Source organism: Rhineura floridana, chromosome 8 (genome assembly GCF_030035675.1).
Source record: "Rhineura floridana isolate rRhiFlo1 chromosome 8, rRhiFlo1.hap2, whole genome shotgun sequence".
Lineage (NCBI taxonomy): Eukaryota > Metazoa > Chordata > Lepidosauria > Squamata > Rhineuridae > Rhineura > Rhineura floridana.
In genome coordinates, this window is record NC_084487.1 from 56,206,617 (window position 1) to 56,223,952 (window position 17,336).

Below are 17,336 nucleotides of genomic sequence, written 5' to 3' on the forward strand. Positions count from 1 at the left end.
GATGCAATGGTTCTGCCACTGTAGCCTTATGTTTCAAGAAGGTGTGATAGAAATTCAAGAGTCTCAAGAAGGCTTGGAGTTCCTGTTTATTAAGGGGCACTGGAGCTTCATGAATTGCTTTAATTTTTTCTGGGGTAGGCTGAATGCCAACAGCAACAATACTGTAGCCAAGGAATTCAATTTGGGAAACACCAAATACACATTTCTCTTGCTTGACCCAGAGACCAGCAACAGCAAAATGGTGCAGTACATCCCGCACCCGTTAGACAAGTTCAGCAATGGAGTTGCCGGCAACCAAGATATCATCAAAATACAGTATGGCACCCAGTACTCCTTTGAGAATGTCCTCCATTAAGCTCTGAAAAATTCCAGGGGCCACAGAAACACCAAACTGGAGGTGTTTTACTCTGAATGCTCCATGATGAGTGGTGATAGTCTGAGCATGGGCAGTAGCATCATCCACAGACAGTTGCTGATAGGCCTGGGCCAGGTCAAACTTTGCGAAAAACTTTCCTTGTGAAAGTGATGCCAAAAGATGACTCACCACTGGGATTGGATATGGATGCTGATGCAGGGCTTTATTGATAGTGCACTTGTAGTCACCACAAATGCGGATGTCGCCATTGGCCTTCAATGCAGTGACAATGGGTGTCTCCCATTTAGGGTGTGTCACTGGCTCCAAAATGCCTTGCCCGATGGGGCAATCAAGTTCAGCATCAATCTTTGCTTGCAGTGCAAACTGTACTCAACGGAGTTTCATGTGGATGGGGGCCACAGTAGGATCCAAGAACAATGAAATAGGAGGCCCCTTATATTTCCCAAGACCTTTATCAAAAACAGTGTTGAAATCATTTAGGATGCTATCCCATAATGATTCACCAATCTGGTGGACCCCCGTGAGAGCAATGCCCAATGGCTCAAACCAGTCTAAGCCAAGGAGACTGGTGTGATGCCCTTGAGCAACCAATAACTGTAAAGTTCCATGGAAAGTTTGGTAATACACCTCAACTTCACAGACACCCTTTATTGGAACCTGATTTTCCTGATAATCAGTAAGTTTGGAGTAGAAAGGGACAATTTGTGGGCCCCCACAAGGAAATATTTGCTGGTAGGTTTCCAATGAGATGATAGTACAGGCATACTCCGCTTTAACATACTCAATGGGACCGGAGCGTGTATGTAAAGTGAAAATGTACTTAAAGTGAAGCAATTATCTATGCATGTACTGCACTGCAATCGCCACTAGATGGGAGTGGCGTCATGCCATTAAGTGTCCGTAATTGCGAAGCGCACGTACGTTAAGCGGAGTATGGTGGCATATGGAGCATGCATGTTATAGTGAGGTGACGTTAAGTGAAGCGACGTTAAGCGTGGTATGCCTGTACAACCTGAGCCCGAATCAACTTCCATGGTGCATGGAGTGCCCTGGATGGTGACTGTCACCTTCATCTTCATCACATTGGCAGAGTACTGCAACCCTGGCTTGAGGTGACTAATCACCTGCTCTGCGTTGTCATATGTGGAAAACTTCTGTACAGTGTGTGTGGTACTGCTTTGTGTTCTTAATGGTGTTTTCCCTTCCACCGTACTTCTGGGGGCAGCTGCTTCTGCTTTGGCTTGGCATTCTCGCTCAATATGCCCAACCTTTTTACAATACCGACACTGTGCACCTCTGAACCAGCAGGCACGCCATTCATGGGATCCGCCACAGCTCTTACGTTTTACTGGAGAAACTTGTCTGGATCTTGGAGGTCCTGCAGCACTTACTGTGGTTGATGAGCATTTGCACTGCAGCCTGTGGATCTCTGGAAGTTGTTGATTTGAATCTTTAGCCAGCTGGGTTTCTGAACAGGATGAGTTTCTTGCCAAGCGCACTTCTCGGGCACTTGCTGCTGCTGCTTCTGTAGCCAGAGCTTCCTCTAAGGCAGTCTTGAACGTGAACTGTCCTTTTGCAAACAGACGCTTTTGCAGGCCCTCAACATCCAACCCACAGACCAGGTTATCACGCAGCATCTCCTCAAGGTTTGGGAAATTGCAGTGTTTCACCATGTGTCTTAAGTTCAGCAACATACAGTGACACCCTCTCTGTTGGGCCCTGATTTCGTTAGTAGAAAGAATTACTTTGTGCTATTCCAGACAGTTTTGGAGAGAAATGTCCTTGTAAAACATTCAGGATATCCTCATAAGATGTATTAGCAAGTTTTGCTGGTGCTACAAGGGCCTGGGCTAGGTCAAAGGTGTCCGGCCCACAGACACTGAGTAACACAGCACATTTCTTCCCTGACTCTGTAATGCCATTTGCTGCCAAGTAAAACTCCAACCTGGCTGCATAACTTTCCCACTTGCTGGGACATGCAGGGTTAAATTCTTCAAGATGCCCTTGGGTGGCCATATCCCACAAGATGCACACTGACCTGGAGTGCTTTGCAATGGTTTCCACAAGGCCCAAGCTGATGTCCTAATCCAGTCTAAGGAGAAACTTTCTCTCCCTTTAAGCCTCTAATGCATGAAGAAAACATTCTGTGTGCCTCAGTAAATCCCATCCTCATCGCCAGTGAAAAGTATCATGAAGGAAGAGGCCACACAGAGGATCTAAACAACAACTAGAACTCTACTATAACTGATCATATACAGTGCTGCTTTTAAGGCAGGCCTGGAACTGCCACATTCTGGGGCTGACTCAGCAGTTCCTGGTATGGCAAGCCTGGAGAGCTAATACACTACAGAATCATTCTGACTAATTCAGAGATCTTAAAGAGTGATAGTGCTAAAGGGCATAAATTGGAGGCCTTGTTGTCTCTCCCTAGTCCTACAGCTAACCTCCAAGTGCAACAGATGTTAGTGTGTAAACACTACAATTAATCAGCAGATCAACCCATTCCCCCTCCAGATGTGGCTAATGGAAACACTTTGATCTGGCGACTAGTGTGTTTACAGCCCTAGTCACCAGATCAAAGCATCTCCATTAGCCACACCTGATTTGCTGATTTGTTAATCAGCTGTGAAATCTCTTTGAAGCTGATTTTTTTTAAAAAATGCACTCACCAGGTTTTACAGTAAAAAGGGGCGGGATTTGACTAGACTATGTATCTGAAACACACTAAAACTAGTACAACTTGCTGAAAATACAAAATTTAGAAACCAGTAAGTTCTTTTTTTAAATTACAGATTTTTTCTCCCTGCAGAAATTTCCGTTCTTGGCTTTTCCACATCTCACTTTTATGCTTCTTTCTGAGAGAAAAATTAAAATGTTCCACATCTTTCTTGGTTTCATATCATTAGATTGTGATGTTATTGTCAGAAAGGGCAAGGTATTACTTCAAGGATCAGAAAAAGAGAGAGCTCTTTGTTATATTTTAGAACTCGAAAGATTATGGGCCATTAATCTCATATGGGGTAATTCTGCACACAAGATCCTAATCTCTTTCATTTACTATTTAGGGGGTGTTAGTTTGAAAACATTATCACTTATTGACAAGCAGTAGCAAGTTAACAGTGGGGAGCACACTGAGAACTCTTCCTGAACAATGTGCTTTATGAAGCCTAAGAAATATGGACTATAGATTTATTTTACAGTTGATAGAATTATGCAATTTAGGGTGTTTCCATACACCTTCAGCTGTGATTCCAGAGAAACCTGGTGAAACTGATTAGTTTTATCAGTTTCACAAGGCTATTCTGGACTGCGTAGAAGTAGGGAGAATCATAGAATAGTAGAGTTGGAAGGGGCCTATAAGGCCATCGAGTCCAACCCCAAGCTGAATGCAGGAGTCGAACTTAAAGCATACCCAAGAGATTATTGTCCAGCTACCTCTTGAATGCCTCCAGCGTTGGAGAACCACCCACCCCCCTGGTAATTGGTTCCATTATCGTGCTGCTGTAATAGTTAAGAAGTTTTTCCTGTCATTCAGCCGAAATCTGGCTTTATGTAACTTGATCCCATTATTCCATGTCCTGCTCTCTAGGATGATCAGAGAAGGCCTGGTCAACTTATGCTCTATCTGATATGCAGGGATAACAATGCAAGATGTTTCCTGCAGCAAGTCTGGCAAAGCCTGGTGAAACTATAATCATGTCAGCATCACTAGCTTTCTCTGGCTCCACCAGATGCTGATGGAGCTAGAGAAGTATGGTTGCATGACATCACCAAAGCCACTGACCACTCTTCCACCCTACGTGAGTCAGTGATGCCACAGTCAGTTCATGCATGAAAGTGATATAGTGCAATTGTGCTGAGAGTGTAATAAATTTGTTTAACCCTTGAACAAAAATAGGATGACAATAGTAAAAACATGGGAATTCATTTTTAATGAATATTTTCTGTATCCTTAAAAATAAATTAATGCTTAAATAGTGAGAAAACAGAATAAAACTGCTAGAATGGAAGCTGCTTTGGTAGTTGGTCCTGATTCTTTTAAAAAAATTTTTTTTCAATGGATTGGTAGTGTTACAAGCAGTCTTTTCTATTACATTTGCTAGCACTGAGGAATTAAGTCACCCTTGGCAGAAAGCATATACTGGTGTATCAGTTTGCAATTCAAACAGCTTTGCAAGTTTCATACCCTATTTCAATATCAACTCAGATTTCAGGAAACACATCTGGTTTCATCCTACTTTATTTTCACATTGCAATTGCACGCATATCAAGAGTTACATTTTCCTGATGGTTTCCTGATGTAGATGGTTCTGTGTTGTCATCTAACAATATAAAATAAACACTGTAGCAGGCTTTGAATAATGGCAATAGAACAATAAAGAAAGTCCTCAGAGATAGCAACACCAACCTTTTATCTGATGAAATTGACTGTAGTCCATGAAATCTTATGTCATAATAATGTGTTAGTCCAGTGGTTCTCAACCTTTTTTGCTCCATTCCCCCCTTTCACCATTCTTCAGAATATAATTCCCCCCTTCCCAAGATAGTCTCTCATAGCTTGTGTTGACGTTTCGCGAGTGACGGTGGTGTTTCTCGTGAGAGAAAAATTTCTTAGTTTATATTATAACAGAATTTCTTGGAGCCCTTTCTGGTCTTTAAATAATAATTTAATTTTGCAAATGAAAATAATGCTGCATGTTCAAGAATCGATTTTAATCTGTGACATTCAATAAACTTTATTGAATGTCACAGATTAAATTAAAAACAAACTACAATTTTACAGATTGTACATAATCTACAGGACATCACACTTTGCTGAATAGTGGTCCCAATTCCCCCCCCTGTAACCCTAAAATTCCCCCCGGGGGGGAATTCCCCCCTTGTTGAGAACCCATGTGTTAGTCTTTAAGATGCCACAGATGCTTTTGTTGTTTTTGCTGCAACTGACTAGCATGGCTACTCCTATAGAAATGTTATATCTTAGCAATTCTACTTTTGATTTTCAGCAGCTACTGCTCGATTATGCTTTACTGTACTGAGCTTTAATTTGATGCTAATTCTGAGAAGTGATTTCTCTTTCTTACTGATATTCCTCATGCTTATTCTTGAATTGAACTTGTGAACATTTCCCATGCAGAGGTATACGGCAATAAAACTAATGCATATTCCTCTTTCTACATTTCTGTAGAATCCTTTCAGATATGCGTGGACAAACTATGCAATCTGTACATCACTTTTATTTCTCATCACTTATTTGTTCAGTAGGCGAATACTTACCACTGAATATGTAACTCATGGTAGTCAAAATAGTGTCCTCTAGATGTTGTTGAACTTCAATGTTCAATAGCCCTAGGCAGCATGGCCAATGGTCAGGGATGATGGGAGTTGTAGTCCAACAACATCTAGAGATGACCATGTTAGCTATCCCTTGTGCAAACTAAGTCCTTGGAAAGGCATTTTGTTTCTTCCATATGGTGTTTGATCTGTGATGGTGTATTCAGTCACCACTTGATGTTGCACTCATGGTTGTACTGTGTCTGGCACAAATGTTGGGAATCAAAGTATCCTACTTTTTAAAAGAGCAATTTGAGCTAGCAAAGATCTGGACCAGCTACAGCATTAAAAAAGATGAGAATACGTTAAGGTTAGAAGTTTAAACAAATGTATGCTTGATTTATTTAGGCTATGAAGATGAGACCAGGAGAGCTATGTTACTATAGTCAATGCTGTTCATTTTGTAGGTTTTCAGGGCTATACTGCTTTAATCAGCATTAAGTATGAACTTTAATCAGAAGTATGCCTCACTTGGACTTACTTCCTAGTATGTTTATGAATGCATTCTAAATTAGTATATAAGAACATAGGAAATGCCCCTCTGGATCAGACCAAAGGCCCATCTAGTTCAGCATCATGCTCTCACAGTGGCCAACCAGATGCCTGTAGGAAGCCTGCATGCAGGGCCTGAGTGCAGCTGTGCTCTCCCCACTTGCAGTTCCCAGCAACTGGTATTCAAAGATATCCTGCATCTGACAGTGGTAGTAGAACACAGCCATCATGGCTAACAGCCAGTGATAGCCTTGTTCATGGTGATGATATTTCACAGTAACAAAGTCAGTTGACTTCCTTTCTTTAATCAACTGTTAGTTGAGCTTCAAGATAATCTGGTTCTTTAAGCCTTCTTTTCCCTGTCTTGCATAAATTGCAACCACTATTTACATTACTTGACCTCTTTTTCAGCCCCTGGTCTCATTGCTGTTTTTGTTTATATGTATGATTTAAAACAATACTGTGGCATGAAACAGAAACACAGCTGTTAAAAATGCTTTAAAAAATAGATGGTTATTGGAAGCACAGTGTGGTATAGATATAGATAAAGCACAATTTCATTTTTAGTTGTATTAAATGGGTACCCAGAGTGCTGCTTCCAAGGCTATGCCGTTGCTTGAATTGTAAACAAAGAAATAATAATCCTGGTAATTAAACTCAGGTTTATACACTTTTATCTGTTTATTACTCTTTGGCACATTTCAGTTTTAGCTAGTGTCATCCATGCTATTGGGTTGGACACCTCTAGGGGTGTGTTTGGAATTGCTAATGCTGGGATACTAGGCTTAAACTGCTGTTGGTGGGACAGTAGCACTGGCTGATGTTATTTCTTCCCTGGAGTACTTGTTCTCTAGCAGTTGCCAAAAGCAACTTAAAGAAGGAATTGTTCTGTTCCTACCCTTTGACCAGTGTCTAGGAAAGCCAGGTAGGCCCTGTTACCAGATTCCCATAATTTTACCTAGCCAGACCTACATTGTCTGCATGAACAGAGTGGCTTCTTAACCCACCAGCCATTCCAGGTGAGTGACAGTGCTAAGCTTTCCCCAATCATCATTTCCCAGGCTGTGCTAGGACAATTTCCTCGTCCCATACATAGCCAGTCAAATTGCATGAGACTTTTATCCACCACACTCCCTGACTATAAATGAACCCAAAGTTAGTAATACCAGTCACTCAGTGGCAACTGCAGGGATATCCAAACTCTTCCTTCTGTAATAACGATGTGTACAAGATGATTTTTGAATCGCGTTCCACACTGTAAGGTAGAATACATTGAGCAGAACCAGTAGGTACAGTATTGTGCTTTTTATTTAGCCCATGTTGAGCTCAGTAACTTTGTGTTTAAGATTGGAGCTGATTGGTGAGTGGAAGGGGAAAGCATGCTTGGTATAACATTTATTATTACTCATAATCATTTCCTAATCAACAGATCCTTTGTGCAATAGCGGGTACAGATATCTCTCTCTGCTCACATGGAGAAAATGGTACCAACTTCAAAACAAAAAATGTGCATGTGTAGGCACCCTCAGCTTGTAGAGAGTTTATATACACATGAGCTCAATAAAATGTGTATCCTACAAAGACAAACTATTACAGTATTTTATATAGATGCAATAACTATGCAACTTTAATTTGATGTTTCAAAACAGCTTGGCAGTAACAAGCAGTTGTGGATGGCAGGTGTGAGTAAGAATAGCAGGGAGGTAGTACAGTGTGAGGGAGGGAGGGATGAAGGTTAAAGCATACATAGGTTGTCATATGGATTGCATGATGGATATAGAATTTGTTAAGGCAAGGGAAGTTGGCTTTGCTTGCGCACTGGAATAGGAGTACAAACCAACGTTAAGAACCAAATATGTATAGAATGTACTTCAGTGTATTTTCACTGTTGCAGAATTTGGAACCACTTCATGTACTAGAAGTTGGGCTGAGTCCCAGTGTCAAAAATGCTGGAAGTTAATTGTCTTATTTTTTGTTATGAATATGCTTAATTTGGTTACTGTGAATGGTTCTGTCACTAAAGGCTTTGCATAAAGTGATGCTTGATTGGAATCTGGAATTTGACAAAAGACTAATTCACCACAGAATCCTCCTTGCCTCATGGAATTGGGTATATAAATCATACTCTTATCACTGTAAGCATTTGATTTACAGTCTAAATTAGCAATCTGCTTTTTTTTAAAAAAGGCAAAAGAAATAAGCCTTCAAATTCCTATTAATTATTCTGGTCTATGAACAATCTGATAGGTTTTTCTTTAAAAGTTAGTTTAATTTATTCTTAAGGCTTTCGCTTAACACACACACACACACTTTTTCCAGTGAGGAACATTCTGTGTAGGTTATTAACTTAATGTGTTGAACTGTAATAGGTCTATTACAGATCACTGCACAGAAGCCATATTTTTAAACAAAGTTTTAATTGGGAACATAACAGTTCATCTGCCTGCTGAGGGCTGAATATAAGATTTATGTATCTTAGTTTCTTCATGTTAGATCATTGGAAAGACTGTAAAAAAATCAATTTTCTAAACCTTTTAATAGTTATTCTTGTGAAAGTCTAATGAGGTTTTTAATCTGTTGGGTGGTTTCAGTTTAAATTAATTTTGTTCCAGAAACAGTAACCTGATGCTAAGTAATGCCTATATGTTCACAGTCATGGTTTCTGTTAATGGAGTTGGAGTAGTACCGTAGACTGGGGATAAGATGGGTCATGTGCATCTTGTTAGGACCTGGAGACTCTCAAATGTTTAAATAAAAAGCCTATTGAGAAGGCAAAGCAGCATTACCTGTATAAAGGACTGTGTTGAACTGGAGTTTTGGGGGGTAGCTCTTTTTCATCCTTACACAATAGGATGCACCTGCCAACTATGTTAAGGTACAGGAAGAATGTCTGCCTTTTTAACTGGTCACCCATCTCTGAAATCAGTGTCCACATAAAACTTAATTCAAAAAGTACTGCTTTCAGATTTTCAGAAAATAAAGTTTTCTAAATAATACTAAAGACCAATCTAGTCCAGCAGCCTGTCTCCCTGTCAGTAGAGTAGTTCACATCACCACATTAAACCATAGTTAAAAACAAACAATGGCTTATTGTGAAAGTGAGCGCACTGAAAAGTTCTGCTCCTGCTGCACCACTTTGCCTCCCCCAAGCAAACCATAAGCAGTAAGTCAAGAATAAACCTTGATTATTGCTCAGGGTTTGTTTCTTTCTAGTCTAACAAACTGGTTTGGTTGTCATGCGTTCAGATGTCATGACAAGCCAGTGCCAGACACTAGCAGGAGGCAGCAGTGGGGGAGGAGTGAGAACTTTTTAGCAGCATCCATTAGCACACTGGACATTTCCAGCAAATCATGGTTTGTTTTTAACTATGGTTTAATGTGACATATGAACCAGGGCACTGAAAAGCTCACAAAAGTAGGGCAAGATGGAGACAGCTTTAGGTAATTATGCGTTGCATGATGAAATGCAGCCTTCTGAATCTATGTCACTGGATGACTTAGGGCTAGCCTACATGTATGCTTAAATACGTAGTAGGTGTTTTTCCTTAAGTAATTATAGGGGCAGAAGATTCCCCCCCTTAAGGCCCCTAGCTATGAGTTCATTCCAATCTCGGTGTGGGCATAAAGACATAATAAGCTTAACCTTCCTTCTCATTGAGTTCACCGTGAGAATCAGGTTCTGCCACCCCTGTAATTTGTGAAAGGAAAAACAAGATAGCTATCTATGTATTTAAGTGCATGTCTTGTTTGCCCTTAGTTCTAGTGTTTTGGGGAGATGGAAAATAAATTATATATTTTTACTCCTTCCATTCCATTCATGATGTATAAATCTGTATCATGTCCCCAGACAATGAATGATTTGAATCAGCCCTACATGGTAAAAACTATACTTTTTTTTTTTTTGCTCCATTTTCCTTTGTGGAAAAAGCATTACAAATATGTGAAAAGCTATCTCATTTTGAGTAACTGGCAGTTGGACAGTTCCTCTTCCTGGAGCTTTCTGATTAAGTAGATAACTCTGAACAATTCCCAGAACTTCTGTAGAAAAAAGCAAATATCCTTTCACTTGGGAGACCAAAGGGCAGAGATGTTATTCTGGCTGATGGATACAATATACAAATATCACAAACTCTGTTTTAAAATGGATTTTGGCTTTCCTGAGCTTCCCTTTTACTTTAGCCTGTTGAATCCCAAATGTGGGAACAGAGTGAGCATCACATCACTAGCTGTAAGCTTTTCATCTTTCCTTCATTAATATTGAGATTGTATCAAGGAGGTTTTCTTGACTTTGGAAGGCTAATTATGATAATATTTGAGAACTGTTAACAAACAGCACTGAGTATATTAAAACTAATGCCTTTTTTATTTATTTTATTTATTTATTTAAATGTAAATGTACTGCCTTCAAGTCGATTCCGACTTATGGCGACCCTGTGAACAGGGTTTTCATGAGGCTGAGAGGCAGTAACTGGCCCAAGGTCACCCAGTGAGCTTCATGGCTATGTGGGGATTCGAACCCTGATCTCCCAGGTCGTAGTCTAACACATTAACCACTACACCACACTGGCTGTCATTTAGTAAGATTTAAATACCACTTGATTGTATAAAATCTGTAAGCCCCTGATGAACTGATAACTCTGTCTCTCTAATATAAGAATCTTTGACGCTTTTGGTTAAATGAGATAATTAATCAGTTTTTCAGTCACAGCACATTGTTAAATTAAATGTTATATAATAAAACAAAAATTGTGGCATACCATATGGACTTCTTGGGGGGATGATGACCTGGAACAGATGATTTCACTTTCAATTAATTTAATGGAATATCAAAACAGTGTGAAATATCCAATTTCCTATCATTCTCAGGATAGCTACGTTGAAATCAATGAACTTAAGGTAGTCATGACTGGCTTAAATCAATTTTAACAGATCTACTCTGAGTATGAGTTAAATTTCTATAAGGACTATAATTGTTTATTATTATCTGGGATGTTACATGCTTGTCTTTAATGTTGACATTCTGGTAATGAAATACTATAAGTTGTCTATTGGAAATGCAAAAATGGCATACTGCTTAAGAGAATTTATGTAGGGTTCATGAGATTACTTAAACTTCTATCTTAATACAGTGTTAGAGAATACAATAGTTTGGCAAAGACTATATTTTTTTAGTAGAAAAAATAGCTATAAGTATTTTTCTAGAAAAAATTACTTAATTTATGCATATTTGAGATATTTTACATCCTGATAATATTTTATTTGTAGCACACAAACTTAAGCTCTATTGAGACAATAATTTAAGGCCTACTAATTTCAATGCAAATAAAGCCCAGTGAATGTTCTCTGGATTGGGGCTGCTGTTTGCATAACCTTGAACAAAAGGGCTCTAGAAAAGAGTAAACTCTTTCTCTTAGAATAAATACAAATCAAAGACCAATAATAAGCCAGCATTCTACATATTTTTATGGTGACACAGCTACAGAGAGGAAAGTTAATTAAGGACTAGGCTATGTCCACATCAACAGTTTTTCATTTGATTTGCTGGCACAATTTCTCATTATCACTTAACTCCATGTTTTGGTGTTCTTGTATAAAATAATGCACAAGAACGAGAGCGATAAGCATTTTGCATGACTGATGTGGAATTAACTTTTGTTGTCCCTTTCTGTAGCCATGGTTCTACCCTTGCTTTTTCATTGTTAGAACTTTTATTATTAAAATTCACTAATAGGCAAAAAACCTTGTGGTTTAAGAACTTACCTATAGCCAACAGTTATTTCTATCAAACTTTAAAAAGCAGGAAAATTGGGCAGCTATAGTGAATGCACCAGGGGAGCAGGAGACCTGACCTCCTCTCTGAGATATTGTACTGCCCTACAAATTTGTCAAAATGCAAAGACAATTTGGGTTGGTCTTTCACAGTGGAATCCACTTCCTGTGTAGCTTGGAAGAATTTGGTAACATTTGGAGGGGGAGGGGAGAGGAGAGAGAAGGAGAAAGGGAAGGGTAAGGAGAGGATTGGAAGGGGAAGGGGGAGGAGCAAAAAGGAGATGATGGGGGGGAGGAGGAAGAGAGGACTGGTTTGATCATTTGCATGTTTATTGAGTTCACTATGCAATCATGCTTAAGATAGGTAAAACTGACCATGGGGGAGGAGGGGGAGGGGAGAGGAAGGAGGGGATTGGAAGGGGGAGGGGTGGGGCAAGGGGATAGGAGGGAGGAGAAGGGGAGGGCTGGTTTGATCATTTGCATACTTTGAGTTCAGTTGGATTTACTTCTGTGCAATTATGCTTAGGATAGGTGAAACTGACCTGGGGGAGGGGAGGAGATTGGGCAGGTGAGCAGTGGGCAGAGGGGAAGCTCCTTTCCCTTCCAAAAGGAAAACGTTGTGAACAGTGTCATTGCTTTTCAGGGTTTCCTGAAATAAAGATCTGGTGTGGGCCCTGATTAGCCAAGCCAAGCAGCTGTGAGTCTGGCTTTTAGAACACTGACAGTTGGTTCTTTCATTGAGTTCAATGTAACATTTCTTAAATTAATTAAAAATCAGCCAGACAGTTTTTTTTTAACTTTTAAACTGCAGAAGATGAAGGTCAGAAGTCAGTAATAGGATTACAGGTACCCTGTGAACATGGCTGATTTTTAATTAATTTCAACAAATTATGAGAACTCTGACAGAACAAAGTCCAACTGGGGTCTGGGTTTCCCCCCTCTCTTTTTATACTTTTAACTCTCTATTCTCTCTGATTGTTTTGTGTATCACCCTGAAAATTTAGAGGGTTGTTAAGCAAGTGTTTCTGAGTTCAGGACTATGATTTGTAAGATTTTGCTTTGAAATGAGTTTATGGGAAGCATTAGAATGGCATGGGGGTATTTTCAATGTAACATTCTGGAATGCAAAAAATCCATGCTGACTGTAGTATATAGCCACTCTTGTGGCTGTATAATAAAAACTGAGGTGAATTTACACTTACTGCTCTTTGTGAGGCTGCTTACAATCTCATAAATTGGCTACCAATACTTTAATATCAGAGTTGCGCTTCGCCCTTCCAAGTGCATAGCAATAAATAAATAAATTGATGGAATGTGGGTGAAAGTATGATTGCAGAAATTCAACATACAAACTAATTACCAGGCACACAATTTTTTTGGACAGAAGAGAATTTACATCTGTATGTGTTTATTGGGAAAGTGTGAAAATTATATAGCACTAGAGAGTGAAAATAAATTAAGCCTCACAGTAGTGTGGCTGCAGATACAGTTTAGGAGTAATCTTGGCAGGATATCTAGACCTGTTTTGATGCACAAGAAAGCACTAGAAAATCCCCAGTGAGAAAACCTGAAATCTAGCCTCAAAGTCAACTCGAGTTATGTCTTTACTTCAGTGGACTTAGGATTCTGTGGGTGAATTAAAGATTTGTTTTAATTCTAAGTGCAAAGACTACTAAGCAGTCTGAGACCAAGACATAACCATCTCAATCTTAATGTGTATCCACAATAGTATCCACAGAGGGCATATTTGAGCCCCAGAGTTGCCTTTCCTCCCAGGTTTCTTGATCCTCTCAATATAGTTGATTAAAGCAGCAGCTCCATCTGCTGGCAGTTGACAGTCACTAGACAAAGGTTTTAATGCCTCTGAAATTCTACACATTTGTGTATTTTGGTCGGTTAAAATAAAGATAATCTTAATGATAGAAGTGGCATTGATATTTGTATAAAATTGGCCTGTGAAAGAGAAAATATTTGACAGGAACAATTGAAGATGTGAACAACAAAATGCTCCTCATTTCCCAAGGTGCCCCCATTCGATTTCGGCCAATCTCCTGCTCCCACTCTAGCCCCCTCCCAATGTCAAATTCTACACCATTCTGGAAGGTACCCTGATGATTAGAATTATCTTTTTGGCAAACACAAGGGACTGCAGTGGGAAGAATGGCTTGAGAAACCCTCATCCAGTAGCATCTGCTCCATTATGGTGAATGGGGTACTGCTCCGCCAACTTCAGTCTGTCTTCAGCCAGCCCCCACTGTCTGCCTGCCTGCTAACTGACAACCAGTTTAGGGGGTGGCACTGGCTGCCAGTTTCCTTCTCTCTAGGCTTAGTATTTCCCTGGGAAACTCAACAGGGAGGATGATGTGGACAAAACTAGAATTACTTGGCTCTCCCTGTTGTTGACTCTGGCTCCACTTTCTGCTGATCGCCCTGCCTCCTGCCCTGCCAGTTCCAATGGGTACCAGCCATTACTGCCCTAGTCTGGATCCAAGCTATCATGTATCCTGAACATGAGGCAGGCCAAGCATGCAGCTCAGGCACCAACATTTAGGGATGGCCAGTTTTGTCCCAAATGTCACCCTTGGCTGTCCTCCCATCTTTGCTTCTCACCTGTGTCACTGCTGTTCCCTTTGGTGACAATAGCAGCAGGCAGGGAACATCTCTGCGTGGCACTAACTGGGCATGTACACTAAGAGTGCACATGCATGTTAAGAACAGAGGAGGTAATAGAGGTTTGTGGCAATAAACAGCAGCTAGCAGAGGACCACAGGAATTAGATACTCAGGCAGTAAAAATACTAGGACCTGCTCTATGAAAAACAAAGTGAAGGTAGAAACAGTCTCTCTCTCATTTCTGTTTTAATTAGAAAAACAAAAAACAGTCCATTTCTACAAGTAATCCCTAAATAAACTAGCAAATAGTAATGTAAATTAAATTTAATCTGTAGTTTCAGTGGTGTACATTGCACATTTAATGTCAATATGTATTTTAATGTGTACAGGTTCATGAAATGTTAATCCTGTTAATTCAGAGTGCAATCCAAACCATGTCTACTCAGAGTAAGTCCTATTGAATTCAACAAGGCTTACCCTTCGGTAAGTGGGGTTAGGATTGCAGCCTGGGGCTGCAATCCAATACATGTCTACTCAGAGGTAAGCTCCTTTGGGTTCAATTGGATTTACTTCCAGGTACTATGACCTGGGAGACCAGGGTTCAAATCCCCACACAGCCATGAAGTTCACTGGGTGACCTTGGGCCAGCCACTGCCTCAGCCTCAGAGGAAGGTGATGGTAAACCACCTCTGAATACGGCTTACTATAAAAACCCTATTCATAAGGTCACCATAAGTTGGAATCGAATTGAAGACAGTCCATTTCCATTTTCAAGTGTGTATTGGATTGCAGCCTCAGTCAGTAATTCAGTTAGAACCTGATTTTCACTTTCATGAATGGCATATGCTAACTGAATGTTGTTTCCAAATATTGCTTTCATGCCCACTTTGCTCCTGCTCTTGCAGTAAGAAATGCACAAAGAGATATCAATTTATCCCAGTTTCAAACACTGGAAGCCTCCAGGCAATAGTTCCTTCAGCTTCTGGAACAGTATCCAGTACCAGGCAGTATCTCAGAAATACAACCTAGCTCAGAAATTTTAAGTGATAGTGGTTGAGTGAAGTAGCAATAGTAGTACTTATGCTGATTCAGTTTGACAGGCAGCAATCTGAACAATTCTCATTTGGCTTGTAAGTGTTGAGCATACTGAATTGCACTGCTAGACACTTGCAAATGCTCTGTCCAGAAATGACCATACAGAACCCCAGGCCATCTTACAGTCTTATTACTATAGTGATGGACACAATAAAAATAATGTTTAGAGATATTTATTTTAATATAATGGGTGGTATTCAGTGCCAGTTTTACTTAGGGTAGACCCATTAAAGTTAATGGACATGACTAACATAGGTTCATAAATTTCAGTAGGTCTGCTGTCCATAGTACTGAGTTGAATACAACTCAATGGTTACATTTTATGTTCCAGCAATGCAAATAATGTGTGCTGATGAACAGACTGTGTGCTGATGAAGCTTTAGGTCACATCTGGAGCTGCCTCTTATCCGTCAATCTAATTTGCTAACAGTTGACTCAGGACACAGATTGCAAATTCTGCTCGCCTGTGCAGCTCTTGGAAGCTGCATCAACATCACAGCAAGGATTAATGTGGAATGATTTGTTTATTTTGGTGACCTAGCTTGATCCTCTGCTTCATTGTAAATGAGATGTTCTTTGTAGGACCCTATGTACTAGGGTTGCCAGGTCAGAACCATCCCAAACCCTGAGATTTCAGGGGTGGGCCCTAGTGATGTCATAGGGGTGGGTCCTGGTGATGTCATAGTAGCAGGCCTTAGTGATGTCATTAAGCATGATCTATTAAGCATCAACTACAGTTGCTTGGCGCATACCACTCAAACAAAAAAAAAATTCTGATTGGAAATTAAGATAGAAATCTTAGCTAAATGAGGGTGGTTGCAGGTTTAGCTGAAGTGATGGGATCATTCCTTCTCACCCGCTTAGAGAGCCTGGGTACGGAACATATAATCTACCCTACTTGCTTCTAGCAAGAAGGGTTTAAGTGCCCTCAGGCCAGGCCAGGCCAGTCACCAGAAGGCCATTGTAGGAAGAAAGCCTAATGTGGAGATGTTAGATGGGAGCACTCAGGAATAAAGATGGATGCCCCTGAAAGCTGCAGTTATAAACACCTTTACTAAGCCCCAACAGGACTTACTTCTGAGTAGATAAGGTTAGGATTGTGCTGTTGGTAAGGCTTGACTAGGAATCCTCTGCAATGATATCCATATCAAAGCAGGGTTGGCAACCCCCTGCCTGGAATGCCTTACCTGCCTTTTAATGTGGCCGCACCAAACTTCTTTAAAGACTTGTCCCTTCACTGCAGAGAGAGGTTTGAGAAATAAGTAAGAACTAAGAAGATTCTCTACTCTTTCCTGCCTATTCTGTGGGTTGCTATAAACTCTCTTTGACAGCTAACCCAATTCCAGTGAGTAATAATTGATAGAAAACACACATGACTTTGTCTACCTTTACAGGCACTAGACTGGGAACAACAGCAATTGAAGCCAGACTTCCCAGTATGTGAATTCTCTTTTACCACTATTGGGCAGGAAACAAACCATCATGCAAATAACAAGGTACATCAAAATTCAGAATCATGCCACTTTAACCTGTTTTGCAATTGTTTTATATTTATTTTATGGTTATTGGATTTTAAATGGATTTATTTCTTGTGAGCTGCCTTGGTTTCCAACCATACCTCACAGGGTTGTTGGAAATGTTTCATATAAACACACACT

The 17,336-nt window shown here is 40.2% G+C and overlaps 1 protein-coding gene across 3 annotated transcripts in view; it reads left to right on the forward strand.

The window, feature by feature from the left end:
• Window positions 1-17,336, forward strand: part of TMCC3 (transmembrane and coiled-coil domain family 3) — a 175,477-nt gene that overhangs the window by 133,275 nt on the left and 24,866 nt on the right. Inside the window, exon 2 of one of the 3 annotated variants that reach the window (XM_061639563.1) lies at window positions 17,073-17,174. The exons of the other annotated variants lie outside the window; for them this stretch is intronic. Coding sequence (XP_061495547.1) covers window positions 17,073-17,174 — 102 coding nt within the window. The remainder of the gene's footprint in view (window positions 1-17,072; window positions 17,175-17,336) is intronic. 3 annotated transcript variants of the gene reach the window in all.